Source organism: Leucoraja erinacea, chromosome 21 (assembly GCF_028641065.1).
Source record: "Leucoraja erinacea ecotype New England chromosome 21, Leri_hhj_1, whole genome shotgun sequence".
Classification (NCBI taxonomy): domain Eukaryota; kingdom Metazoa; phylum Chordata; class Chondrichthyes; order Rajiformes; family Rajidae; genus Leucoraja; species Leucoraja erinaceus.
This window is the reverse complement of record NC_073397.1, coordinates 19,308,129-19,335,963: the sequence shown is the minus strand read 5'-3', so window position 1 is coordinate 19,335,963 and position 27,835 is coordinate 19,308,129. Positions and strand designations below refer to the sequence as shown.

Here is a 27,835-nt window from a genome sequence, read left to right as displayed (position 1 = left end):
ACAATTAATTAAAATATAAAAACATACTCCTGATCATTTTTCATCAATGTGGTACATTCACAGGTGTGGTGTTCCAGGCAATTTAATACTGTCTTTTTTGCAAAAACTGATTAAAGGAGCAAAGCTATTAAAAGAACATTCTTTATTGAAGGCATTAAATTATCAACTACTGGCACAATATATCAAAATTCATACAGTTTTCACTCATTAATACTATTCTGGAGATCTAACTTAGAGAGCTAGCAATCGTGGCCCACTCCAGAAAATGGAGAATAAAAATGTAGTCTTGCATTCCAATATCACATAGATACAAGGAACTGTAGATGCTAGTTTACAAAAAAAGGACACAAAGTGCTGAAGTAACTTAGCAGGAAAGGCAATGTTGCAGGTCAGGACTTTTGTTCAGACTAAAATCTAATTGAGTGTTGCATTGATTGTAAATATTCACCCTGCTGAGCAGAAGACTCATTCCCTACAACATGGGGCTAATATCAAATTATTGAACAAATTATCTGGTCATTTTCATGGCGCTGTTTATACCTTGATGAATGTATATTGGCTGCTTCTTGTAAATAATTAAATCCCCCACAAAATTACATCACTCAATACAATAACATGATTGCAGTAGATATTCCAAATTCCAAAAATAAAAGTGATTCACTATCTCAAAAGCATTCCCTGATCTGATGCTATCCCTTTGCTGTAATATGGTACCTACAGAACTTTAGTCTGATGACAAATCACATTGATGAATTTAGCTTTCATTGACCAGGTTTGAAGAAAACACAAAAGATAGGACACAAAATGCTGGAGTAAGTTATAAAAACAAAGAACTGCAGATGCTGGTTAACGTACAAAATGCCACAAAGTGCTGGAGTAACTCAGCAGTTCAGGCAGCATCTCTGGAGAACATAGGTAGATGATGTTCAGGTCGAAACGTCGTCCATCAATGTTCTCCAGGAATCCTACCTGACCTACTGAGTTACTTCAGCATTTTGTGTCTATCATTGGTATACACCAGCATCTGTAGTTCCTTGTTATCATATTTTGAAGAAAACACATTTCAATTTAGACATTCTTTCCACTGGTGACATTTTATGCTAAGATCAAAATGTGGTACAACATAGGTTTTAAAAAGACAGGATCCCACAAGACAGGATCTCATACAAATTTCTACAATATTCTATTTAAGCACACTACTTTAATCTGGGCACACAAGGAACTGCAGATGTTGGTTTACAAAAAAAAAGGTGCTGGGTTAACTCAGTGGGTCAAGCAGCATCGCTGGAGAATGTGAATAGGCAACATTTCGAGTCCTTACCATTCTTCAGACTGATTGTATCACGGGGGAGAAACCTGGAAGAGCGTTGGGGGCAGGACAAAACCTGGCAAGTGATACGTGGATATAGTAGATGGGGCAGATGAATAGGGAACAAATCAGGCCATGCAGATTCCCATCTAACTGGTGAGGTGGTATTCAGGAGTGACAGTGCACTGATCCATCTTGGTTATACCTTTGAGGGAAATGATTGAGACATGGTGACTGGTTTCTCATGAAAGGCAAGTGACAGGTACCATTACATACTCTTTGATGAGTACTAAACCAGTATTTCCTATCAACCGTTAAGCTGCAAGGTACAGAGCCACAAAGTAGTGCAGCTGGTAGGGCCTAAACCACCGCCAGAGCCCCGGGTTTGATCCAGACCTTGGGTGTTGCCTGTTTGCACGTTCCCCTAGTGACCATGTGGGTCTCCTCTGGGTGCTTCGGTTTCCTCCCACAGCCCAAAGACGTGTGGGTTTGTAGGCGTAGGAAGTGGATGAGAAAGTGGGATAACATAGAACTAGAGTAAACGGGTGATCAATGGTTAACGTGGTTTTGGTAGGGTGAAGGGTCTGTTTCCATGTTGCATCTCTAAACTATACACAGCAGAGAGTACTGTAGATCTTCACAGTATACCCATAATCCATAGTCCAGTACATCCATAATCATGGGTGATAAATCTGAGTTATCTGTCGGTTTAAGTCCAGTGTGGAGGCTTACTTCACATTCACTGTCCTAGATCAAGTAAAAAATTTCTCAAGTGTAGTGCCTTGAATACATTCAATAGCTTTCTGAAAAGCCTTTTGAATTTGGTATGATCCATTCAAACTCTCCTCTTAATTCTTCAATAGAGTCAACTTTCCTCTTGAACAGATGAACCGGGATTTCTGGGCCGCTTCAATAACTCTTCTAATTTTTCCAAATCATTTTCCATTGATTCGCTGTCGGCAATTTCATAAACTAAACTGTCTGTCACTTCAAGCCTGGCTCTCCTGGGGAGAAAATTTAATTAATTTAAGACAAGTCACAATAACATCTCCACAGCAATGAAACTAATGACAAAAAATTCACAAGCAAGCACCTTGGAGTTTTTAGTGAGAAAATAATTATTTTACAGGGCAGCACACAAGTACAAATTGTACTTAGAGCTACAGAGCTACTGCCTCACAGCTCCAGCACGCCAGGTTCGATCCTGAGCTCAGGTACTGTAAGTGTGGACTGAATTAATTGATTGAATGAAAGTAATAGGTGGAAGCATGAAGGGCACGTTTCATGTTAGCTCGTTGTAACAACGTAGCTTGTAATGAAGAATAAAACAAAACCATTCTTTGAGCCTTGTGCTTAGTGTGAATGAATTCTGGTGCTGAACAGAGTTCCATTTAGTTTAGAGATGCAGCATGAAAACATGCCCTACAGCCCATGCTGACCATCGATCACCCGTTCAACTGAGTTCTATGTTATCCCATTTTTTTCAACCACTGTCTACACACCTCTCTATAATCTCTACACAGGAAATCAAGAAATGGCAGAGGAATTGAATAACCTTTTTGCATGTCTTCACAGTGGAAGACACCAGAAGTGTGCCTGCAATCCTAGAGAGTCAGGGGGTGGAAGTTAGTGTAGTGGCGATTACTAAGGAGAAGGTGCTAGGAAAGCTGAAGGGTCCGAGCGTGAATAAGCCACCTGGACTGCACCCCAAGGTTCTGAAGGAGGTGGCCACAGAGATTGTGGAGGCATTAGTTGTGGTATTTCAAGAATCACTAGTTAGGAATGGTTCCTGAAGATTGGAAAATTGCAAATATCACCCCGCCGTACAGGAAGGGAGCAAAGCAGAAGAGCGGAAACTTGAATTCGGTGGTTGGTAAAATTTTACAGTCAATTATAAAGGATGAGGTTACGCAGTACTTAGAAGTTTACGATAAAATAGACCGAAGTCAGCATCGTTTTGTGAAGGGAAGATCTTGCCTGACGAATCTGCTGGAATTCCTTGAGGAAGTTAATAGCTGGACAAACAAAGGGGAGGCTGTAGATGTTATTTACCTAGATTTACAGAAGGCCTTCGATACGGTGCTATACTAGCTACTAGGGAAGATGATGGATAGCAGGTTGGCTGGATGGCAGAAGGCTAAAGAGTTGCAATAAAAGGTGTTTTTTCATGTTGGCTGCCAGTGACTAGTGGAGTTCCGCAAGGGTCGGTGCTGGGGCTGCTTCTTGTCAGGTTGTATTTATTTATTTATTTATTTATTTATTTATTAGTTCTTTATTTCGGACAGAATAAAATAATAAAAAGCAAATGTGAAACAGCATACAAAAAACAAAGCACAAATATTTATAAAGTGGCATAAACAATATCTATAAATAAATGAAATCATATGTGTCCGAAAAGGAGCAGGAAGAAGCCAAAGCTTATTAATTCCCACCCTTATTCAACTGCTTGTAATTATCTCATACAAATTTAGCAGCTATATGTACACCATATGTACACCAGCCACTATATGTACACCAAATTATTTACATTTGAACACTAATCAAATATTTACAAAGCCATACAAAAAAGAAAAAAAAAAAAAAAAGAAAAATAAAAGAAAAAACCCGCAAATACTATAGTGTCTTAGTCATATATACAACACATCACTCTATAATCACCCTTCCCAATACAATCAGTATAACAAATATCACAATCACCTATCCTCATCCCAATATCCTTTTAAACAAGTGTTTTTGTACATCTTTTTAAACTGAATTATGCTTGTGCTAAGTTTTATCTCCTGTTCCAGACCATTCCACAAATTCACACCACAGATTGCTATGCACATACTTTTAAGAGTTGTTCTGACATTGAGTTTTTTTAAATTATGTTCCCCTCTCAAATTATACCCACCCTGTCTTTCCATAAACAGTTTTTGTATATTTCTTGGAAGTAAATTATTTCTTGCTTTGTACATGATTTGCGCAGTCTTAAATTTAACCAGATCGGTGAACTTCAGTGTATGTGACTTTAAGAATAATAAACTGGTATGTTCAAGATATCCAACGTTATTGATAATTCTTATTGCTCTTTTTTGTAATGTGCATAAAGGCTGTAGGTTGGTTTTGTAGGTGTTACCCCATATCTCCACACAGTAACTCAGATATGGCAATATGAGTGTATTATACAAAGTATGTAATGATTTGTGGTCCAGAATGTGTCTTGATTTTCCCAATATTGCTATAGACTTTGCCAGTTTTGCTTTGACGTGGTTTATATGTGGTTTCCAGCAGATTTTGTGGTCTAAGATCACACCAAGAAATTTATTTTCATATACTCTTTCTATACTTATGTTATCTATTTTCAATTGTACTTGAGGGTTTATTTTATGTTTTCCAAATAGCATAATCTTTGTTTTGCTTAAATTTAGAGACAATTTGTTGACATCAAACCACTGTTTTAATTTATTCATTTCTGATGTGATGACTTCCAAAAGCTGCTTCAAATTGCCACCGGAACAAAAAATATTCGTATCATCGGCAAATATAACCAATTTCAGTATATTTGATACTTTACTGATTATATTAATTGAGTATATTAATGATTTGGATAAGGGGATTGAAGATTTTGTGGCCAAGTTTGCAGATGATGCTAAGATTGGTGGAGGGGCAGGCAGTGTAGTGGAAGCAAGGAACCTGCAGAAGGACTTGGACAGGTTAGGAGAATGGGCAGAGAAGTCCATTCAGTGATTTTTGTTGTACCTGTGTACATGTGACAATAATAAACTAAATATTTAAAAGACATTTGGACAGGTACATGGAAAGGAAAGGTTTAGAGCGTTATGGGCCAAATGCAAGCAGGTGGGACTAGTGTGAATGGGGCATCATGACCAAAGGGCAAGTTGGGCCAAAGAGCCTGTTGCCAAGCTGTATGAATCTATGACTATGTTATTCTAATATCGGAGATCACAAGGCTATAATTTCTTACCATTCTTCCAACTTAAGTTCGTACGTTTCTTGGCGCTCCCTACGCTTCTTCTCCCGCAGAGTCTCCCCATTAGCTTTCTGTGCTGCCACAATCAGAGCCCCAGCTGGAACCCTGGAAGATGAGTAACATGGATGGACAATACACAATCAACATCAAAAATCTCATGCAGCTAGACTAGTGACCTTGCTGGTTTTTCTCTAGTTTTGGGTGCCTCAATCTTTAAGCTCTTTTACAAAACAACAAATTGCAAATCAGGTAAAAATATAATCAGAATTCATCACTTTGAAACTTATCTCTAAGATATGCCAGTTTGTAGGTTAATTGGCCCTTTGTAAATTGTCTTCAATGTGCAGGGCGTGGATAAGAAGGTGGGATAACACAGAACGAGTGTGAATATGCATTCATTGGGCAGCGTGGACTCTTTATACTTTAGAGATGCAGCGTGGAAACAGGTCGCTTGGCCCATTGAGTCCATGCCGACCGGCGATCACCCCGTACACTAACACTATCCTACACATTGGGAACTATTTACAGAAGCCAATTAACCCATAAACCTGTCGCCTTAGAATGTAAGAGGAAACCAGAACACCCGGAGAAAACCCATGCGGTTACAGGGAGAATGTACAAACTCTGTACAAACAGCACCTGTAGGATCAAACCAGGGTCTCTGGCGCTGTAAGGCAGCAACTCTACTGCTGTGCTACTATGCCACGTGAGGTAGTTACGAAGGGCTGAATTCCTCCCTTGTTCTTAATCTCCAAGAGTTTTTGAGGGAGTTATAAATTACAGAACTTTACAATTCATCTTCATTGAAGCATTTGTTGACTCACCCCATTATTGCTCCAATGACTGTTCCTGCCACAAATCCACCCAGTCCAAGAGACATCCGGAATACTCCTCCTGTGATCGCTAAACATGAAGGATGCGTTTTACATTATCTTATTGTAACAATGTAGCTTGCAAATGATAAATAAAACAAAACGTCATTCTTTGAGATGTGCTCAGCGTGAATGGATTCTGGTTCTGAACAGTTTTGCTCATATGGAGACAGGAACCTTTGGAACCGCATGGAAACAGGCCCTTTGGCCCACCGAGTCCATGCCGACCATCGATCACCTGTTCACACTAGTTCAATGTATTGCCAGTTTCTCATCCATTTCTTACACACCAGGGGAGATTTACAGAGAGCCGATTAACCTACAAACCCGCATGTCTTTGGGGTGTGCAAGGAAACCGAAGCACCCGGAGGAAACCGAAAGGCAAACACAGGGAGAACATCCAAACTACACAAAGGCAGCACCTGAGGTCAGGTTTGGACCCGGGTCTCTGGTGCTGCGAGGCAGCAGCTCTGTTGGCTGTGCCACTTGTACTTGAGTTTGCCTTGATTCTATTTTGTATAGTATTATCTGCTTTGATTGGATAGCACACAAATCAAAGCATTTTGCTGTACCTTGGTACACTTGACAATAATAAACTTAAACCAAATGGCAAAATATAACAGGCAAATCCCATAAGGAATTCACAAGAAATGTATTTACTCAAATCGGTTGCAATGCATAACTCATGAAAGAAATCACAGCACTTAAAAATAATATAAAACATTAATTACAATTAATGAAGAAAAAAAAGTGAGATCCCATGGTTTAAATAATGGAACTGTAAGCAGATTCTCACCTCCAGCTACAGAATAGTATCTCAGGAGATTTTGATCACGATACACAGATAGACCAGTGCTAACTGTACTGTTTGGGGAAAGAAAAGCAAATTAAGAATGAACAAAAATAAATCATCAAAGTGCCCTGAAAACAAAAGTACAATTGTACACATGATTACGCAAGACCTGCAGCAGCCTGGGGCTTGCCTAGAATAGGCAACCTTCAACCAACTAGAGCACGGACTGAACTTTGATAATGGCGCCAAAACGGGCTCAGGGGACTATTTCTATCAATTTTGCTAACCAGGGATGTGCTTGGGTATGGCAATACTCTACTGGACTGTACGTAAGGAAATAATTTTACTGTGCATTCATACCAATGACAATAAAAGCACCATTGTACTCTTCAACTGAATCACTGATAGCATCTCCCAAGAGTACTACTACTGGTGTATGAATCACATCTCTTGCCCTCACTTTAAATATTATTTTCTGCTTGCACCATTTTTACAACATCTTTTGCTTCTATTACATTATTTATGTCTAATCTTAACTTTTTATCTCCTGCCCCCAATGAATTGTACTTTGAGCTGTGCCCACGATCTTTGAAGTATGTTCCTAAATGTCTGAAAAAGGTATCCAAATACCAGCTCTTTGGGTAAAAAATGTCTTACAACTAAGATAACAGGTAGAATTAAAGAGACAATATCTTCATGATATAATGTCACCAATGATCCCAGGGGAGAAATCTCGTCAAAAACTAAATGTCATTCCATTCATAATTTCTCCGCCACTTATAATTCTTTTATGTAATTACCTCCTTATGATGCTGGTTTACCCCAAAGCTAAGACACAGAATCCTGGAGTAACTCGGCGGATCAGGCAGCATCTCTGGGAAAAAGAATAGGTGATGTTTTGGATCAAGACCCTTCATGAGGTCCGATGGTCTCGACCCGAAACATCACCTATTCCTTTACTCCAGAGATGCTGCCTGACCCGCTGAGTTACTCCAGTATTTTGTGACTATCTTCACAGATTATATTAATGCGTATCTACTTTTATCTGTCTGGAAGCAAAAACAAATTTGTTCAATCTACCCTTGGTCTATCTTTAATTGGACATACGCAATTCCCTTTATCCTGTATCTGTACACTATGGGTGGCTCGATTGTAATTATGTATAGTCCTTCCGCAGACTGGATAGCAGGCAACAAAAAGCTTTTCACTGTACCTCCGTACCCGTGACAATAAACTAAACTAAACTATTTTCCATTTTCAGTATTTGTACTACAACCTTTCAGCTTGCTATTCGAACTACTAATTTAAAAACAAAATACTTAGCAAAGAAATAGCCACTTATCAAGAATTTCAGCATGTATTATGGAAAAACTGTTCAAAAAATGGGCTGTCAAGAAACAGTTATGAGTGTATTTAATCTGTTTGAGATTGTTAATTTATCAATTTATGGTCTTGAGGACAGAAATGTTCATATTCTCAAATTTATGATATCTTGAAAAATACTTAATCACCTTCGAGATGAAAGACAGCACATGCTGACATTTTGAGGAAAAAATGAACTGCCGGAGAAACTCCAATTTTAGGTGGCATAGTGGCGCAGCTGGTAGAGCCGCTGCCTCACAGTTGCAGAGACCCTGATTCAATCCTGACCTCAGGTGCTGTCCGTGTGGAATTTGCACTTTCTGCCTATGAATACGTGGGTTTCCTCCGGGTGCTCCGGTTTCCTCCACATGCCAAAGACGTGTGGGTGTGTGGGTTAATTGGCCCTCTGTAAATTACCCTGAGTAAAGAATGGATTCGAAAGTGGGAATGGATGATTGATGGTTGGCCTGGAGTCAGTGGGCTAAAGGCCCTCTTTCCACGCTGTATCGCTAAACTAAATTAAACTCAGCAAGCCAAGCAGTATCTGTGCTGGGATGCAGTGGAGGGTATTCCCACCTCAGAATCCGCCTGACCCGCTGAGTTCTTCCAACAATCTGTTCTTCTATCACTTTCCAAGCGGTGTTTTGTTGACTTCCCAGTTTAATGATAACTAAATTCTCAGATTTCCTCCAGATGTATGATAATGGTTCCAAGAGCTATAAACCTTTAGCTTATGTGTTATAACACCGACTAAACATTTCACTTACTTAAAAATGGTGACAAAGGCAGCCACACGCCAGCTCCATCGCCATCCATAACGGACAAAGCCTCTGATGGCAGCGTCCTGCGCCGACCTCTGATGGATGAGAGAATAAGCAGCATTGACGCAGGCAAATAGTTGCTCATTCACACAAGCTACACAGTTGGTCGCTACTCGCATCAATTATTATTGTCACGTTTAGTTTAGCTTAGCGATGCAGCACGGAAACAGTTTATTTAGCCCACCGAGCCCACACCAACTAACAATCATCCCGTTCTTTTCTACACCCTAGGGACAATTAACAGAAGCCAATTAACCTACAAACCTGTAAGTCTTTAGAATGTGTGAGGAAACCGAGGCACGCAGAGAAAACCCATGCGATCACAGGGAGAACGTAAAAGCTCTGTCCAGACAGCACTCGGTCAGGATCGAACTCAGGTCTCTGGTGCTGCGAGGCCGCTCTACCACTGTGCCACAATGCCGCTCACTACGTGCAATAACATAGTGAAAAACATTGTTTTGTGTTCTTTCCAGGAAAATTATTACCATAGTACAATCAACCTATACACAAGTACAACCGGTAAAATGAGAAAGAAAACAAAGTGCAGAATTTAATGTTACAGCTACTGAAAAGTGCAGAAAAAGGGCAAGGGATGCAAAGAGGTAGACTGGAAGATCAGAAATACATCCTTCGCTTTAGTTTAATTCAGATTATTGTGACCTGTGCCGAGGCACAGTGAAAAGCCTTTTGTTGCTATCGAGCCAGCAAAAAGACTGTACATTATTACAATTGAACTGCCCACAGTGTACAGTTACAGGATAAGGGAATAATATTTAGTCCAAGGTAAAGTCCAGAAAAGACCGATTAAAGATAGTCCAAGGTTCTCCAATGAGCTAGATGGTAGGTCAGGTCCGTTCTCAGTTGCCTAACAGCTGGGAAGAAACGGTCTCTGAATCTGGAGGTATGCGTTTTCACAATTCTGTACCCCTTGCCTGATGGAAGAAGGGAGAAGAGGGAGTGACCGTGGTTAGACTGGTCCTTGATTATGTTGCTGGCCTTGTTGGTTTGTGTGATGGACTGCGCTATGTCCACAGCTCTCTACAATTTATCGCAGACTTGGGCAGGACAATTGGCAAACGAAGATGTGATGCATTCCACTAGGATACTTGGTGAGAACATGGGGAGAAAGACAATGAGAGCAGGGTAGTTTTAATGCAAGTGGATGCTCAGTGGGCCGAAGGGCTTGCTTTCGTACTGTGTAATCTAATACTCACCACGGCTTCCAAGCGATTCCTGTAGACCTCAGCCTGACTCTGCTCGATGTAACGGGTTCTAGCATGTCGGGCAGCGGGAATTCCACCATACATCATCCCAACTATTCCTGCCACAAGGGTGCTCTTCCAAATATTGATTAGTTCCTCAGGATAATTCTTCATCTCGCTGCAGGCACAATATTCATATTCAGTTATCCCACTTTTTCATCCACTCCCTGCACACTAGGGACAATTTACAGAGGGCCAATTAACCTACAAATCCACATCTGGGATATGGGAGGAAACTGGTGGACCTGAAGGAAAACCCACACGATCACAAGGAGAACATGCAAACTCCAAAATAGGTAGCACCCGAGGTCAGGATTGAATCTGGGTCTCCTGCGGTGTGAGACAGCAACTCCACCCGCTGCGCCACTGCTCCACCTGTTGCATCCACTTTTTTCAATATTTTGAAAGTTCAAAAGATTGAGACAGTCCAGGTAATCATAAAGGATCCTTATTCCATCTCTCAGTTACCTTTTGCTCAATTATTACATTCACATAATGCTTCTGTCGATGTAGACACAAGGTATTACAGATACTGGTTTACAAAAATAAGACACAGTGTTGGAGTAACAGCAGATCAGGCAGCATCTCTGGAGTGTCTGAAGAAGGGTCTCAACCCGAGACGTCACCCATTCCTTCTCTCCAGAGATGTTGCCCGTCCAGCTGAGTTACTCCAGCATTTTGTGTCTTTCTTCGGTGCAATCAGCATCTGCAGTTCTTTCCTACATACCTCTGGAAAATATGGATAAGAACCCTTCTTCAGTCTGTTCTCCAGAGATGTTGACCGATGCACACTCCAGCACTTTGTGCTCTTTATCTGCTATGATTATTTGTCAAAAAGACTACATTTTGCAAGGCTTACTCCAGACAAAAATTGATTGGATTCATACTTACTCTCGATCAAACAGCTCCCGCAGTCTGTTCCATCCTGTCTCAGGGACCTGGGGACTACCAATAAATTTAGGAAGTTTCTCAGCTTGGCTTCCCATATCGTCTGCAGCATAGAGCCGAGGAAAGCGAAACATTTTGCAGAAGCAGAAGTTGTGTATAAATGCCTGTCACCTGGCAATTCTGCAGCACAGAGGCAGGTTGGAGGTCTGATGGTTTCTCGGTCTGCCACAATTGCTCTGCATTCAGCTGTAGATGCAAGAGTTCACTGTAAATCAACAATACAAACCAAACTCCATCATTTGTTTCAACAACCAGGTTCTCGTAGCAATACCAATTGCTCAATGCCCTGACTACTGGAATATTATAATACTCACTTATAATTTCCAAACACCCACACCGTTGTCCCTGCACCCTCTCCTCCCCACACTTTTACCCATAAACCAAAAATTATAATCTTTAATCTTTGCCATAAACCATTCCTACACCAACCTCTTACCCCTCCGGCTCTTTCCCTGCCCTTGCCCTCGTGATTCCTCGACTGACCCCTGCCCCTTGCCTTCCTCCATCATTGACCATGCTCCCCTGACACCCCGTCTTCACCATCTTGGCCCCCTCCTTCTGGACCTTTCTCTCTCATTTCCTTTCACTCCTTATCTCCTCATTACCCATCCCATCCCCCCCCCCCCCCCCCCCCCCTGCTCCTCCTCCCTCTCCACCTCTCCCTGCCCCTTCTCTCCTCACCCCATCACCCCTCCCTCATCCCATCACCCTCCCTCCTCCTCCTCACTATTTCCCTCCTTCCTCACTATTTTCCACCCTCTTCATACCTCCTCCCCCCTCTATCACCCTCCCTCTCTTCTCCTCCCACCTCTCTCCATCACCTCATCCTCCCTTCATCATCCTCGCTCCCTCACGCCCCCTCCCCCGGTGACATTGGCGGCTCCGGGCCGGTCCTGCTTTCGTTCCCGGGCATCAATGACAGCACAGACGGCCAACAGATTATGAACACATTCCCCCTTCCCCAGGCAGGAGACGCGCCCCGGAGACCGGTGTTCAGGAAGCCAGGAGCAGCCTTTACCAAAGATTATATATTTGGCGGTTACACAGAAAAGCTGGAGAAACTCAGCGGGTGCAGCAGCATCTATGGAGCGAAGGAAATAGGCAACGTTTCGGGCCGAAACCCTTCTTCAGACCCTCCTTCGCTCCATAGATGCTGCTGCACCCGCTGAGTTTCTCCAGCTTATCTGTGTAACCTTCGATTCTCCAGCATCTGCAGTTCCCTCTTAAACATTATATATTTGGCCTTTACCGAGGGCGGGCGCCCTTGAATTCTGGACCAGGCCTCAACTCGCCGCTGAGCAGACTCGGGGAACGTGGCATCATGGGAATTGTAGTCCATTTATAAAGCGCGCATGCGTCCTCTTCCCGCTGGAGATGTATTGGGAAGGTCATAAGGTGCTGGAGTAACTCAGCGGGGCGGGCAGCATCTCTGGAGAACCCATCCACTTTCTCCAAAGATGCAAACACCTATGCATGTTCTTCAGAGATATCTGCACCATCCGCTGAGTTACTCTAGCATTTTGTGGCTATATCTACGGTTGTCTCACAGCTGGGTTGCATGCAATACCCCCCACACCTGAGACCTAATGCAAAAGATGATGAGCCTTCCACTGGGAATTACCTCCCACAGCGACCCCGCTTCCTCTCTCCCGCTACCTCCATCCTTCCCCACTAACCCTGTTCCATGGTAGCTTCTGAGCACTTTAAGACCATAGGTTCATAAGACATAGGTGCAGAATTATACAGGCCATCGAGTCTACTCTGCCATTCAATCATGGCTGATCTATCTCTCCCTTTCAACCCCATTCTCCTGCCTTATCCCCATAACCTTTGATCATGGATTTTAGGCTCCTGTACCTTCTTCCCAATGGCAGTGAAATTGGAGCATGCCCAGTGTGTTGTGAGTCTTTGCTGGCTGCTTTTTTTGAGGCAGCACCTCCTACAGATCCCTTTGATGGTGGGGAGGTCAGTGCCTGATGGACAGTGTCTGATACATTTTGTGAAATGAGAGCATGGCCACGGTGGTGGTGAATCATTGTATGTGGAGTGTGGGGCTGGGGGATCAGGAGTAGTGGGATGTGTTGAGACAGTGATGGTACGAGTCAAGAGTGCTTTATTGTCATATGTCCCAAAACAGAATAATGAAATTTTTACTTGCAGCAACACAACAGATACATAAACATAGTAATCTGTAAAACCAATAATGTACAACAACAAAAAAGTTCAGTACAGTATATTTATATATCAAACAAACAAGCAAACAAACAATAATAGTGCAAAGTAAAAAACAATCGCTCCAAGTCTATGTAGTTCAGAGCCTATTTGGAGATTGTAGTGTGTATAGCCTGATAGTTGTAGGGAAGAAGCTGCTCCTGAACCTGGACGTTACAGTTTTCAGGCTCCTCCCGGTGGCTGGAGTTAAATGAGTGTATGGCCAGGGTGGTGTGGGTCGCTGATGTTTGGTCTGATCGTACTTATGTAGGGTATTACCTGATATGGACTGGACAGCATGCAAAACAAAGTTTCCACTGTACCTTGGTACATGTGATGATAATAAACCTAAATAAAAACGAAAGAGAGAGAGAGAGAGCACGCGAGCAAGAGAGTTAAGGAGGAAAAGTACCAGCTACATAGTTAGTCCCGTCTGAAATGGATATGTTTTGTTCTATCTGTACGTACGCATGTGTCTGACTAAAAATAGATATCAATATTAAGTGAAGCAGGTGCTGGTCAGAAATAAAAAGAAGCAGGGGGGAGGATGTGGTTAAGGAATTAGCAGAGGAATGAATAAAGGGAGAGAGAATCTGGACAGAAATGTGGAGCAACAGGTTAGAGCGGGGGAGGGGGGGGGGTGTGTGGTTAGGGGGGGGGGAGAGAGAGCAGGGGGATTAGGATGGGGACGGGGAGAGGGCAGGCGTGGAGTGAGGTGTTCCTGCACAATTTAAATGCACCGGATACAACCTGGGCTTATAATGTTTTCTGTATTATGTTATACCTTAACCAAAGTGCAGAATATAGCGTTATAGCTACAGAGAAAGCGCAGATTGCAAAAGGTGCTAGGGTTGTTGTGAGGTTAGTTAGGAGATCAGATTGCTCCTTAATTCATGATAGGACTGTTCAGTAGTCTGATAACAGCGGGGAAGTAGCGGTTCCTGAATCTCATGTTACTTACTGTTAACCCTTTGTATCTTGTGCCATCTGACATTATATTTTGTTTAGTTCCAGGCACCTCACTTGCAACAGAGATGAAGGTATTGAAGAGGATGTAGAGAAGATTTAACAGATGGTACCAGCAATATGGGCTTTGGAAATGTGTAGAATCTGAGCTAGTTCTTCTTAAAGCCGTGAAAGAGAGATGAAATAAATAACTAGAAACAAAATCTAAGGGTTTGGTAGAAAATGTTACAGGGAGCCCAATTATATTGGTAAGAGGTGTTGGTAAGGTGAAGAGAAAGCAGAGAAGATATGTAACAAAATGCATTCTGTAGTGAGTTGTGCTCTGGATTGCATTACCTGAAAGGAAATGGAAGCAGATTGAACATCAAGTTTCAACAAGGAATTAAAATTAAGGGCGGTGCGATAGTGCAGCACAAGAGTTGCTGTCAGCACCAGAGACCCAGGTTTGATCCTGACCTTGAGTGCCGTCTGTATGCAGTTTGTACGTTCTCCCTGTTTCCTCCAGGTGCTCCATTTTCCTCCCACGTCTCAAAGACATGTGGGTTTGTAGGTTAATTGGCTTATATAAATCGTCCCGAGTGTGTAAGATAGAGCTAGTGTACGGGTGATTGCTGGTCGGCGTAGTTTCAGTGGGCAAAAAGGTCTGTTTCCATGCTGTATGTCCAAACTAAACTAAACTAAAATAGGAAGAATATAAACAGATGTAGATAGAGGCAAGGTGAGTGTGACAAATTGTATAAGACTCCATCAGTCTGAAGAAGAGTCCCAACCCGGGGAACATCGCCTGTCCATTCCCTCCAGTGATGCAGCCTGACTTGCTGAGTGACTCCCGCACTTTGTATTTTCGGGTGCATGTGCAACGACATTGGTGGCTGACTTTAACTAGGAAGGCACACACGTGAAGAGTGCTCAAAAGGACACAAAGTGCTGCAGCAACTCAGTGGGACGGGCAGCATCTCTGGAGAAGACGGACAGGTGACGTTTCGGGTCAAGACCCTTGTTCAGGTCTCTATGAATCCTGTTTTCTCTGTGAATCTTCGACCAGGTTCTGAACAGGATTATTCGGGCATCGACCTGAAACATTTCCTCTTGAGATACTGCCTGACCCACTGAGTTACTCCAGCACTTTGTGTCTTTTTCTGGAAACAAGCATCTGCAGTGTTTTTTGTTTCTACTTCTTATTAATAGATCCAGGTTTACTTAATTTGTTATCGCTGACCAATGAGGAGTTTGTCTCTGATAGAACGCACAAAGTGCTGGAGTAACTCAGCGTGTCAGGCAATATCTGGAGGACACGGATAGGTGACGTTGGGTCGGGATCCTTCTTCAGAGTGCTCATTCCCCGTGAATGATTCAAATATAATATTTCCAGACAATGTGACATAACAATCCAACAATCAGTTCAAACAGCAAACTGAGATTAAACAGGTGAATTCATCAGCGCACTGAGGTGGATGCTCAAGATTCAACAACCTTTATTTTGAAGAGCTTTCCGATCTTTCGTTTTATTAGCTACATGTATCGCAGCTTGGTTTGGGAACAGCCCTGTCCAAACCGCAATATATTGCAGAGAGTGGTGGATGTATCCATGCTCTCCAAATATGTTACCTGACCCGCTGAGAATATTTATGCCCCTGTCCCACTTAGGAAACCTGAACGGAAACCTCTGGAGACTTTGCACCCCACCCAAGGTTTCTGTGCGGTTCCCGGAGGTTTTTGTCAATTTCCCTACCTGCTTCCACTACCTGCAACCTCCGGCAACCACCTGCAACCTCCGGGAACCGCACGGAAACCTTGGGTGGGGCGCAAAGTCTCCAGAGGTTTCCGTTCAGGTCTCCTAAGTGGGACAGGGGCATAATTACTCCAGTACTTTGCGCCTTCCTACACGATCAAGCACCCTTTTCTTCCCAATCATTCTCTTTGCACTGAAAATAGACACAACATTTCGAAGTCACTCAGCGAGTCAGGCAGCATCTCCGGAGAAAGGGAATTGGTGCCTTTTGGGGTCGAGACCATTCTTCAGTCTTCAGTCTTCTTCAGCTTTTACTCCAGCGATGCTGCCTGACCCGCTGAGTTACCCCAGCATTTTATGTCATGTTCGGGTGTAAACCAGCAACTGTAAGTTCATTCCTACACATTCTCTTTACGCTACATGTTGTACTTGCTTTTGAATTGACTGTACCCATGTACAGTATTATTTGACTGGATAGCTCGCAAATAAAAGCTTTTCACTGGACCTCGGTACACGTGACACTAATAAGCCGATACCAATATCAAATCTTTATTAAAACCTTGCGCACGATACATATTCAATCACATTTCAATCACATCGATACATATTCAATCACATCGCCAACATCGAAATCCTGAAATGCTAACTTTGGTCGAAAAATATGTACAAAATATACTGCAACAGTCTCTGCTCTGAGGAGATGCTGTACATACACTTTCACTTTGAAAGAAGTAGAATAAGAATGAAAATCTCTGCCGCGCTTCATTAAGAGTCATTCTTGACCGGATTCTAGCTATGTGGATCCAGCTGTTAATCCAGGAGGGTGATGAGGACATGGTCATCTTGACCCTGCCATAACATTTCTCCCGGGAAGTCCACCAACCCATGTTTCCGCGCCCTCATCAAAATGCCAACCACTTTATCCGAGATGGTGACATATCTGTCGAAGAGCTGGCCGAAGGTGACTATGGTCTTCCCGTCCTTGCCTTGAGCGCCCAGGTCACTAATGATGTAGCACAGTTCGTCAATTTCCCTGCGGACGTGTTTCTGGGCTCTCTCGCCCCTCTCCGCCGACTTGCTCCCTTCCTTGGGCCGCCCATAGCCTCGATCTCCTTTCTTCAGACGGAAGGTCATGGCGTAATCATAATCAAAGTCCTCACTGAAGGGGTTGAGTTTTTGCTTCTCGATGTGATCCTCAGCCCACCTTAGCCAAGTGCTCCTCAGATCTCCCATCGTGCCCACATGGACCTTTTGGACCAACCTTTTCCTCTTCACCCTGTCATCTCCTCCATCTTTACCCTCGCACGCTTCTTCATCATTCCCCTCTTTCCTCTTCTCTCTTCCGTTGGCCATCGGCTCCTTGCCTTCCCTCTCTGCTGTCGCCCAACTCTCGCCACTCTCTGACGCCTTGCTGAGGCGAAGACGCCTTCGGGTTGGGGACCTGTCTCCCAGAAAAGGCTTCGGTGCATCCTCCAATGCCGGCTGGTTGAAGCGCCCGGTCATCATAGTCACCAGCTCGTTGCTTTTCACGGTCTTCCTGCCGCCGCCCACGGTTTTAACAACGGGAAGAGTCCTGATGGACGGCCCAATCTCCTGAGATGCCATGGGTTCTTTAACGGACACCACACCTTCCCCGTTGGAGCTGCTTTTTGGTTTGAGCTGCGGCTGGCCCGCTGTCTGCATCTCGGTCACACACGGGCAACACTTGACATTATCTTCCTCGGCGGAGCTGCTGGGCTGCCAGCCGATCGGTTGTGTTTTCTGCCTGTCCGTGTGTTCATTTGCCCACTTCTGCCAGTTTCTAGCCAGGCTGTTCACCATAGAGACGCACCGAAACCTCCTGACAGCTTTACTGACGGCTCTGGGAAACCTGGCCTCAGCGTTCATTCTTTAAGTGTTCACCCGTACACTGACAGCGAGGGAAAGGGGAAAGTAAGCCTCGACTCTCTGCTCCCCGGGGCCGCTCTCAGGCGCTTTATATAGCGTCCTGTCTAGGAGGTATTTTGAAATGTATGTGGCATTCCAGCTTCAGGACAAGTGCTTGGTTCAGACTGGCGCCCGCACATGTCCACTCCCTCATTCCTAGATCGGTCTCCACTCTCCCTCTCTCCCCCCCACCCCCCTCTCTCTCCGTCTCTATCTCTCCATCTCTCATATATCTATATCTCTCTCTCATATAGGGTGATTTCACAAAAGGTCACTGGAGCGTAGATCCGCACCCACGTGACCGAAAATCTCAAGTGGAGGACATGCTAGACATCCGGTACATGTTAGTGGATGGGAAAACACACACTTTCCCACCCGTTAAAAACATAGAAAACGGCCAGGTTTTGATCTGCAATTTATTGTGCCAGTCGGGGTGACCGTGAGGCACAGCTACCTAGATTTACAGTTAAAAAAAAAGATAGAAACTAAGGTAAATTAAAGAGGGAGCTGAAGGTGCCAATCCAGCGGAAGTGAACAGCGGACATTTGCCGTGGAGATTTAAAGGTCCAAAATATCGGGAATTATCGCGTTTGTTCGCTGAATTTCATCAAAAGTAAGGCATTATTGACTGGCCGTTTTCTATGTTTTTAATGGGTGGGAAAGTGCGTGTTTTCCCATCCACTAACATGTACCGGATGTCTAGCATGTCCTCCACTTGAGATTTTCGGTCACGTGGGTGCGGATCTACGCTCCAGTGACCTTCCGTGAAATCACCCTATATCTATCTCTGCCTGTCGCGTTTTCTATCTCTATGTCTTCCTCTCTCTCCACTCTCTATCTCACTCTCTCCCCGTCTCTCCTTCTGTCTTCCTCCCTCTGTCTGTCTCTGTCTCTTTATGTCTGTCTGGTTTTCTCGACTCTCTATATATTTCTCTCTATTTATTTTATTTTTTCCCTCTCACTTGCTCCCATCCTCCTCTCTCACCCTATCTATCTCCGAACCCTCTCTCTCTCCCTCCCTCCACCCCTCCCCCCCTCTCTCTCTCTCTCTCTCTCTCTCTCTCCCTCCCTCTCTCTCTGTCACCCTGCTGCAGACTCTGCATCAATATACCCAGCCAATGCATTCTGCAATAAAGTGACAGGCCGACAGATAATGCCAACTCTCGGATCTAATAACAAAAAAAAGACACAAAGTGCTGGAGTAACTCAGCAGAATAGGTGACGTTTCGGGTCAAGATCCTTCTTCAGGCAGCAGTAAAATGGTTAAGTTTGATTTAGTTTAGTTTAGAGATACAGTGTGGAAACAGGCCCTTCAGTCTGAGACTGAGCCTACCAATGATCACCCATATATTAGTTCTATCCTACACAATTTTACAGAAGCCAATTAACCTACAAACCGGCAAATCGTTGGAATGTGGTAGGAAACTGAAGCACCCTGAGAAAACCCACACGGGCACACGGATAACACACATACTCCACACAGACAGTACCCATAGTCAGGATTGAACCTGGGTCTCTGGCGCTGCAAGGCAGCAACTCTACTGCTGTGCCATTGTGCTGCCCCTTGCAATTGAAATGTATGCAAAAAAAGACTTTCACTGTACTGAGCCCAGCCTGTGAATGCGGAGCAGAACAACCATGTCATCTCTGGGTGCCCGCTCTACCACCCACTAAATGGAGCTCAGGGCCTGGCAGACATTGACGCAGAGACAACAACCTGGCTGCTCAACACCCGGCTTGAGATCTAACTATTCCTTTAGTTTATTTATGTTTCATTCACAAGAAGAAGAAGAAGAAGTACATGTGACAATAAAGTACCATCGAACCATTTGTTTCTCATTAACAAGGTGCTTATTTTCAATTTATCACAGTTACACGGTATTGGAAAGATCGAAACTGCCCGGCAATTTGCAAACACCAATCAAACAGACATCACATTACAACATTGTCATCCTTTTTCACAATGCATGCAACTCCCTGTGACGACCAGCGTCTACTGAAGGTCTCCATTGTCCCTGTGGACAATGTGTGCACCCTCTCCAGGGACATATGGACATAAGTCCGGAAAAAGGGCAGGCAGTCGACTCGGGCAGCACCGGCGACTGCCCGATGCCTGATCTGTGAATGGCAATCTTGTCCAGGTCCAGCAGCAAACCGACAAGGAAATCCCCCCTCCAAGTTGGGTGACCACAGGTCAGGAGCTTGTGGCTGAAATGCAGCCAAAACTTGAGGAGCAGCTCCTTCAGATACTATCATAGAACCGTTGTGTTTCTTGGTCAATACATGGCAATGGGAGTGATCAGCGCGGACAGTGTAAGTCGCAGGGATTGCGGTGACCTCAGTGTGGCACAGAAAGCTTAATGGGAATGATTCAGTGATGAGGCAACAGGAGATAATAGAGTAAAATGACTTTGGAATGACCAGTGTGTTATTTCGGTGTGGATGTACTCTGCGTGCAGTCTCCTGTGTTCTGCTGCACTAATCCACAACAGTAGATTACACACTCTGCTGTCCTCTGTGTCACATGTTCCATTCAACTTCTTCCATGTAAACAGACCCATAACTTCTGACATCATGTCCACAAATGTCAAGCCTTAAAGGGGCAGTGCCTTCAGTAGATGTTGGTGCCTGGTGAAGTTATAATGAAGCTCTTCGCCAGTAGTGATTGATTTGCCACTGCTGAGACATAGTACGTGTATCGAAACAAGGAACTGCAGGTGCTGGCTTACATAGAATGACACAAAGTGCTGGAGTTACTCAGCACCTGAAGAAGGGTCCGGACCTATCCCCGTTCTTCAGAGATGCTGCCTGACCTGCTGAGTTACTTCAGAACTTTGTGCCCTATGGGATGTTAGAACCTATCCATACTGTCCGACTTTACCAAATTGAATTAGACATTATTGAAATTCAGTTTATTTGCAGTAATATTGGCAGTAATATTCAAGATTCAAGAGAGTTTATTGCCATGTGTCCCAGATAGGACAATTAAATTCTTGCTTTGCCTCAGCACAACAGAATATAGAAGGCATGAATACAGAACAGATCAGTGTGTTCATATACCATTGTATAAATATATACACACATGAATAAATAAAACAGATGAAGTGCAAATAAACAGATAATGGGCTATTAATGTTCAGAGTTTTGTTTGAGTTGAGTTCATTAGCCTGATGGCTGTGGGGAAGAAGCTGTTTCTGAACCTGGACGTTGCCGTCTTCAGGCTCCTGTACCTTCTACCTGAAGGTAGTGGGGATATGAATGTGTGGCCAGGATGGTGTGGGTCCTTGATGATGCTGCCAGTCTTTTTGAGGCAGCGACTGCGATAGATCCCCTCGATGGTAGGGAGGTCAGAATCAATGATGGACTGGGCAGTGTTTACTACTTTTTGTAGTCTTTTTCGCTCTGGGCACTCAAGTTGCCGAACCAAGCCCTTGGTCTCAGCAGTGGCAAATCAATCACTAATGGCAAAATATCAGACAAGATATGGAAATTTGAAATCACGCACCAGCAGATTGCGGAACAGTTTCTTCTGTGCTGTTATCAGACTTAAACAGACCTCTCCTGAGCTAAGGATGAATACATGATCTTCCAATCCACCTCATTGTACCCTCGCACTTTAAAAAAAAAATCTGCACTTTCTTTGTAACTGCAAACTATATTCTGCATTCCATTTATTTTCAACGTTTTACTATTTGATCTACTAATGTATGGTATGGTTTGCCCGGAAAAAATGCAAAACAAAGTGTTTCACTGTATCTTGACAGACATGAAATAGTAAACCAACCACACTGATACATCCTAAGCTCTCGTAACTCTCCAATCAGTCAATCTCATGCCATCTGCTTTAATGTCTGGCCTTTGTTCCAACTACCATCTGCCTATCAAACCGCCCTTGCCTATGTCCACCTATTACCTGCCACACTTTGTCCTACCTCTCCTCTTTCCCAGCCTTCACCCCCCCCCCTTTACAACACCTGAAGATGCATCGCATCCCGAAACGTCACCTATCCATGATCTCCAGAGATTTTGCCTGACCCACTGAGTTACACCAGCACTTTGTGTCTTTTGTATAGACCAGTATCTGCAGTTTCTAGTTTCTCACAATAGTCTGTATATCTATCTATAAACAGAAAGCTGTAAAATATTTAATAAATTCTGACAATGGAGAATGTTTAATTGGTAGATAATCTAGTAGTTTTGATTTCACTCCTAATGTGATTTTAGTGTAAATATAGATTGCCTTTCCTTTTAAATTGTGCCAGGGGAACTAATACAGTTAATTCTCCTTGTCCATCTGTCATCAGTAATTTGTAAATGGCAGCATTTGAGAATAGCGTGCTGTTTCTCTGCGGTAATGTTAAGGTCTCAGGGCTGTGTTGGACTCTGTAATTCAGAATTCCTTGTAACCACCCGGCAGAGTAGGGAAGATTACAGATGCAAAGGGAGGCATTTCCAGTCTCCTTCAAACTCAGCACATCCCCCAACACTGTAAGGCCAATGCACTGCAGTCACCATTGCCTTATCCGAAACAAGCCAGATAATATAAGGCTGAGAGAAGACCTGATAGAAGTGTATTAAATTATGAGAGGTATAGATAGGGTAGATAGTCAGAACCTTTTTCCCCATGGTGGAAGTCAAAGACTGGAGGCCATAGCTTTGAGGCGATCTTATAGAGGCGCACAAAATCTTGAGGAGAATAGATAAGGTGAATGCACAGAATCTTTTACCCAAAGTAGGGGAATCGAGAACCGAAGGGCATAGGTTTAAGGTGAGAGGGGAAAGATTTAACAGGAACCTGAGGGGCAATGATTTGGTAATGACAGAGGGCGGTGGGTATATGGAACGAGCTGCCAGAGGAAGTAGTTGAGGCATTTAAAAGACATTTGGACAGGTTCATGGATAGGTTTAGAGTGAAAATAGGCACAAACTGGTGGAGTAACTCAGCAGGTCAGGCAGCATCTCTGGAGGAAATAAATAGGTGACGTATCAGGTCAAGAGCCTTCTTACACAAGGTTTAGAAGGATATGGGCTAACGCGGGCAAGTTGGACTAACGTAGATGGGGCATCTTGGTCGGCATGGACAAGCTGAACTGAACGGCCTGTTTCCATGCTGTATGATTTTATGACTCTATGATTATCCAAATAAGGCAAGTGTTTGCTAACACTAAAAAGTGCGCTGGTGACTGATTTCCGTGAACAGGTGGGCATTTTAGGGAGACTGATCCAAGTATTTGAGTCAATGTCCCGGGGAGGTGACTGGGCACTGACCTCTCTCTAGAGTTACATAGAATGCGTGTTGTTAATTTATGAGACCAACGTTCTGCCAGAGAGCTCTGCTCTCAAAATAAAAACAAGATTTGGACTCTGATTGATATCCGAAACGAAAGGATGGGAGTCAGTGTTGACTATCAATAGAGCTTGCAGTTTAAGATGCAGTCCACCCTAGTTGTTTTACCAGTTGGCCACTGTTCACATCCATATATCGATATCATCTCTTTCACAGCCAACAATGGACCATTGTGGGCTCCACCTTTCCTCGGACATCGGTGTCGGGTCTAATTTGTTCTGAACCTTTTCATACCTCTAGTTTCCCTCTCACCTGACTCTCAGTCTGAAGAAGGTTTTCAACCCAAAACCACCTCCAGAGATGCTGCCTGGCTTGCTGAGTTACTCCCCCACCCCCTTCCCTTACTTTCAGTCTAAGGAGAGGTCCTGATCCGAAACACTGCCCATCCTTTTTCTTCAGAAATGCTGCCTGACCCACTAAGTTACTCCAGCACTTTGTGTCTATCTATGCAGTTTACCTGGAAATTTCCAGGATGTTTGCCTGGAAATGTAATTGCATAGGTTGTTTTTTTTTTCACTTTATGCTATTGAAAATTGAGTTATGGTGTAAAAACAAGGAACTGCAGATGCTAGTTTACACAAAAGAACACAAAGCGCTGGAATAACTCAGCAGGCGTGGTAGCAACTCAGGGGAACATGGATGGGCGCATGTGTTTGGTGAAACAGTTGTTGAGTCTATGCTTAATTTCGCCTCTCCTTATACCGAATATTCTCTAATCCAGGCAGCATTCCAGTAAACATCTTGTGCAATCCGTCCAATGCCTCAACATCCTTCCTGTAATGGGGCAACCAGAACTGCACACAATACTCCAAATGTGGTCTAACCAAAGTCCTATAAAGCTGCAACATGTCATCCTGACTCTTACACTTTGGGATATTTTATTTTGTGAAGGGCACTGTACAAATGCAAGTTATTGTTGTTGTATTCGTTGAACCTGGCCTGTTGTTAGATAATCATTGCCAGTGGATAGCACATTCCTGAACCTTGGGACCAATCAAATAGGCCACAAAGGTCTCTTCATTCTAATAGCTCACTCTACAGTCTGGAAACATGTATAAGGGTTGAGAAACACACAAAGTGCTGGAATAACTCAGCGGGTCAGGCAGCATCTCTGCAGAACATGGTAGGCCATGTTTCAGGTCGGGTCCCTTCAGTCCAAAGATGGGTCCCATAGGGACATGTCCTGATACATCACCTATCCGTGATCTCCAGAGATCACTCCAGCACTTTGTGTCTTCCCTTGGTAAACCAGCACCTGCAGTTTTTTAAAAATAAAAAGGAACTGCAGATGGTGGTTTATACCAAAGATAGACACAAAATGCTGTAGTAGCTCAACTGGTCAGGCAGCATCTATGTAGAACATGGATAGGGTCTGAAGAAGGGACCCGACCCAATACGTCACCTATCCATTTCCTCCAGAAATGCGGCCTAACCCACTTAGTTACTCCCAGCACTTTGTGTCTTTCCTTGTTGAACCAGCATCTGCAATTCCTTCTTTCTACAAAGGCTGAGATTTTCTATTGAGCTGATCCCACTTTTTTTCGCAGCGGGAAGAATTTCCGGAGAGTGAGGAATCTTTGGGCGGATATTCACCTTCGATGTGACTTCCTCAGTATTTCTCCCCGTGTACTCCTGAAATCCTTCTCCTCTTTGACCGACTTAAGTCAGTCTTAAAAATGCAAACCTGTTTATTTATGTCCCGCAGAGCTGGCGGGTGATGGAAAGTCTTTAGCACGGGATTGCTGAATAATTTGACAGGTGTTGGGAGGGGGGGAGGCAAGCATAAAATGATGGTTTCTGGTGTCAGGCAGACTACATTGATTCACGGATAATGTTATATGATTCACAGGCTCCTCATACGCAATAAAGCATCTGGATAAATATTCAGCTGACTCACGATTTAACATGTTTGAAAACAAACTGCTGGAGGGACTTGCTGTGGCAGGCAGCATCTGTGGATGGATATGGACAGGCAATGTCTTGGGTCGGGACCCTTCTCCAGACTTATTCGAATGGGGAGGTGGGGGGATGCTTGAAAAGAGAGGTGCGGGAGGTGGGACAAAGCCTGGCCTGCGATAGGTGAAAAAAAAGGAACTGCAGATGCTGGTTTATGAAAAAAAAAGGCACATGAGTGCTGGAGTAATTTAGCGGGGTCAGGGTAGCATCTGTGGAGGAAATGGAGAGACGACGTTTATGGTCTTCAGATTTATGCACTATAACAACATTTAAAATACATTTGGACACACAATGTATTTTGGATAGGAAGGGTTTAGAAGGATATGGACCAAACACGGGCAGGTGGGGCTAGTGTCGATGGGACATCTTGGTTGGCATGGGAAGTTGGGCAGAAGAGTCTGTTTCATTCTGTATGACTGTACAATTCATTGGTGTGGGGGGGGGGGGGGGGGGGGGGGGGGGGTGGAGAAAAGCTGTGTTACCCCAGCACTTTGTGTCTTCTTTTGTAAACCAACATCTACAGTTGCTAGTTTCTCCACTGATCACTTGGCCAGGTTTTGTCTTGTTCCCACTTCTCTTTTACAGCTTATTTCAATTAGTTTGAAAAATGGTTAGTTTCACCTCTAGCCTTTGTCCATTCAATTACCAGTCAAAAAAAAACCTCTCACCTGTATCCAACTATCACCTGCCAGGCGTTGTCCCGCCCCCCCACCATTGCAATCAGTCTGAAGAAGGGTCCCGACCCGAAATGTCACCTTTCCATGTCCTCCAGAAATATTGCCTGACCTGCTGAGTGATTTAAGCACTTTCTGATCAGTTGTTCACCAGTTTATGGTGTATCTTGTGTACTGCCTCAATGTAATCTATCTGCCATACCAACATTCTTGTACTTAGGTATGATTCTGCTGATGTATAGTAAGGTTTGTGCTGAACTGTTAGGAAAAAAAAGGAATTTCTCTGTGCTGATGTTCATGTGACAATAAAGAACCATCGATCCATTGAGACAACTGACAGGCTTAGGTTCTCAACAAGTTGACCAGCAGATGGTGACAGAGTCACAGCAACAAGCTTTTCATAAAGTTACAGTCACATAGCACAGAAACAGGCCCTTCAGCCCAACCTGTTTATGCTGACAAGATGCTCCATCTAAGCTAGTCCCATTTTCCTGCATTTCTTGCATATCCCTCTAAGCTTTCCTGGATTTTGGATGTCCTAGAGTGGATATATTGAAGAAAGATCAGTTTGAAGAAGGGTCCTGAGCTGAAATATCATCTGTCCAGTCCCCCCACACATGCTGCTGACCCGCTGACGTCCTCCAACACATTTGTGTTTGGTTGCAGGAAATGTTTGGACCAAGTGGTGCAGCGGTAGAGCTTGCTGCCTCACAGCGGCAAAGACCTAGGTTTGGTCACGACTACGGGTGCTGTCTGTGCGGAGTTTGTACGTTCTCCCTGTGACAGCGTGAGTTTTCTACGGTTGCCCCAGATCCGACACAATCAATGGTTCTTCACACGTTATCCCAGTGCAAACAAATGACTCTCCACATGTAATACTACAACAATCAAATGGTTCTTCACTCTATTCTATGCAATCAAATAATCCTTCACATGTTATGCAATTGGATCATTCTTCACTCATTCTGAAAAGGCCTTTATTTCTTACATGACAGCACGCAACAAAAGGTTTCCACTGTAACACAATACACGTGACAATAAACTAAACTAAACATTTCTGCTATTTTTAAACCAACATCGTCAAAAGTGTTCAAAAAAACAACAACCCAATGTTTCAGACATTGCTGTATTTTTTTCTTGGGTTTGACTTGGAGCTCCGTGCAAATTAATGTTTGACTTCAGGAGGTTCCAGGTCTGTTCTGGAGAATTGGCTATGAGATGTGGCATGTTTATTGGTGAGTGGATTAAATTCTTCAATTGTTTCCTCGTTCTTGAGATAAAAAAAAGGCGCCCATGAATCTATCGGTGAAAGGGCCATAAAATGTGTGGGGCTGGTGTACGGACCTCAGTACAAGAATCACATCTGTGATTCACAAGAGCCAGATGTGGAGCGCACTGTCGCAGTGTGAACCCAAGGTTGCTTGTCCTTCTTCCAAGGCTTTGACAGGTTAAATTTACCGTCTAGTCTCAGAGGACGTTGCTGCAATTATTCTGATTTAATTTCCTTCAGTTATGAAAATGATAGGATCTCAATGGGACAAGGAATATATGCGAGGTGGAGAAATATAAAAATCTATCTTTCAGGCATAAAAATATCGGGCTGCACAAAGGCACGCTGTACAGCAACTGCCACTGCACTGCGGGAATAAATGCATTGTAGGGGACAATCTATCTCAATGGGGT

The 27,835-nt window shown here is 43.7% G+C and overlaps 2 protein-coding genes across 5 annotated transcripts; both read right to left on the bottom strand.

Annotated features, from left to right (window-relative positions):
- Window positions 1–111: 111 nt before the first annotated feature.
- On the bottom strand, window positions 112–12,686 carry timmdc1 (translocase of inner mitochondrial membrane domain containing 1). Of its 4 annotated transcripts, none has more exons than XM_055652313.1 (8): window positions 12,590–12,686; window positions 11,284–11,526; window positions 10,345–10,510; window positions 9,077–9,165; window positions 6,951–7,018; window positions 6,107–6,185; window positions 5,277–5,387; window positions 112–2,313 (listed from the first exon to the last, which is right to left on the bottom strand). In XM_055652313.1, the coding sequence occupies exons 2-8, from the start codon at window positions 11,412–11,414 to the stop codon at window positions 2,175–2,177; spliced, it is 783 nt and encodes a 260-aa protein (XP_055508288.1). In that variant the 5' UTR covers window positions 11,415–11,526; window positions 12,590–12,686; the 3' UTR covers window positions 112–2,174. The 4 variants fall into 4 exon arrangements, with proteins under 4 accessions (XP_055508288.1, XP_055508287.1, XP_055508285.1 ...); XM_055652312.1 differs by lacking the exon at window positions 12,590–12,686 and adding an exon at window positions 12,359–12,383; XM_055652310.1 differs by having other exon boundaries at window positions 113–2,313; window positions 11,284–11,545; window positions 12,590–12,610.
- A 4,096-nt stretch (window positions 12,687–16,782) lies between these two features.
- Window positions 16,783–18,289, bottom strand: abraa (actin binding Rho activating protein a). The gene has a single exon (XM_055652719.1). It carries the CDS (start codon window positions 18,134–18,136, stop codon window positions 17,060–17,062), a length of 1,077 nt encoding a protein of 358 aa, XP_055508694.1. The 5' UTR covers window positions 18,137–18,289; the 3' UTR covers window positions 16,783–17,059.
- Between the last annotated feature and the right edge of the window lie 9,546 nt (window positions 18,290–27,835).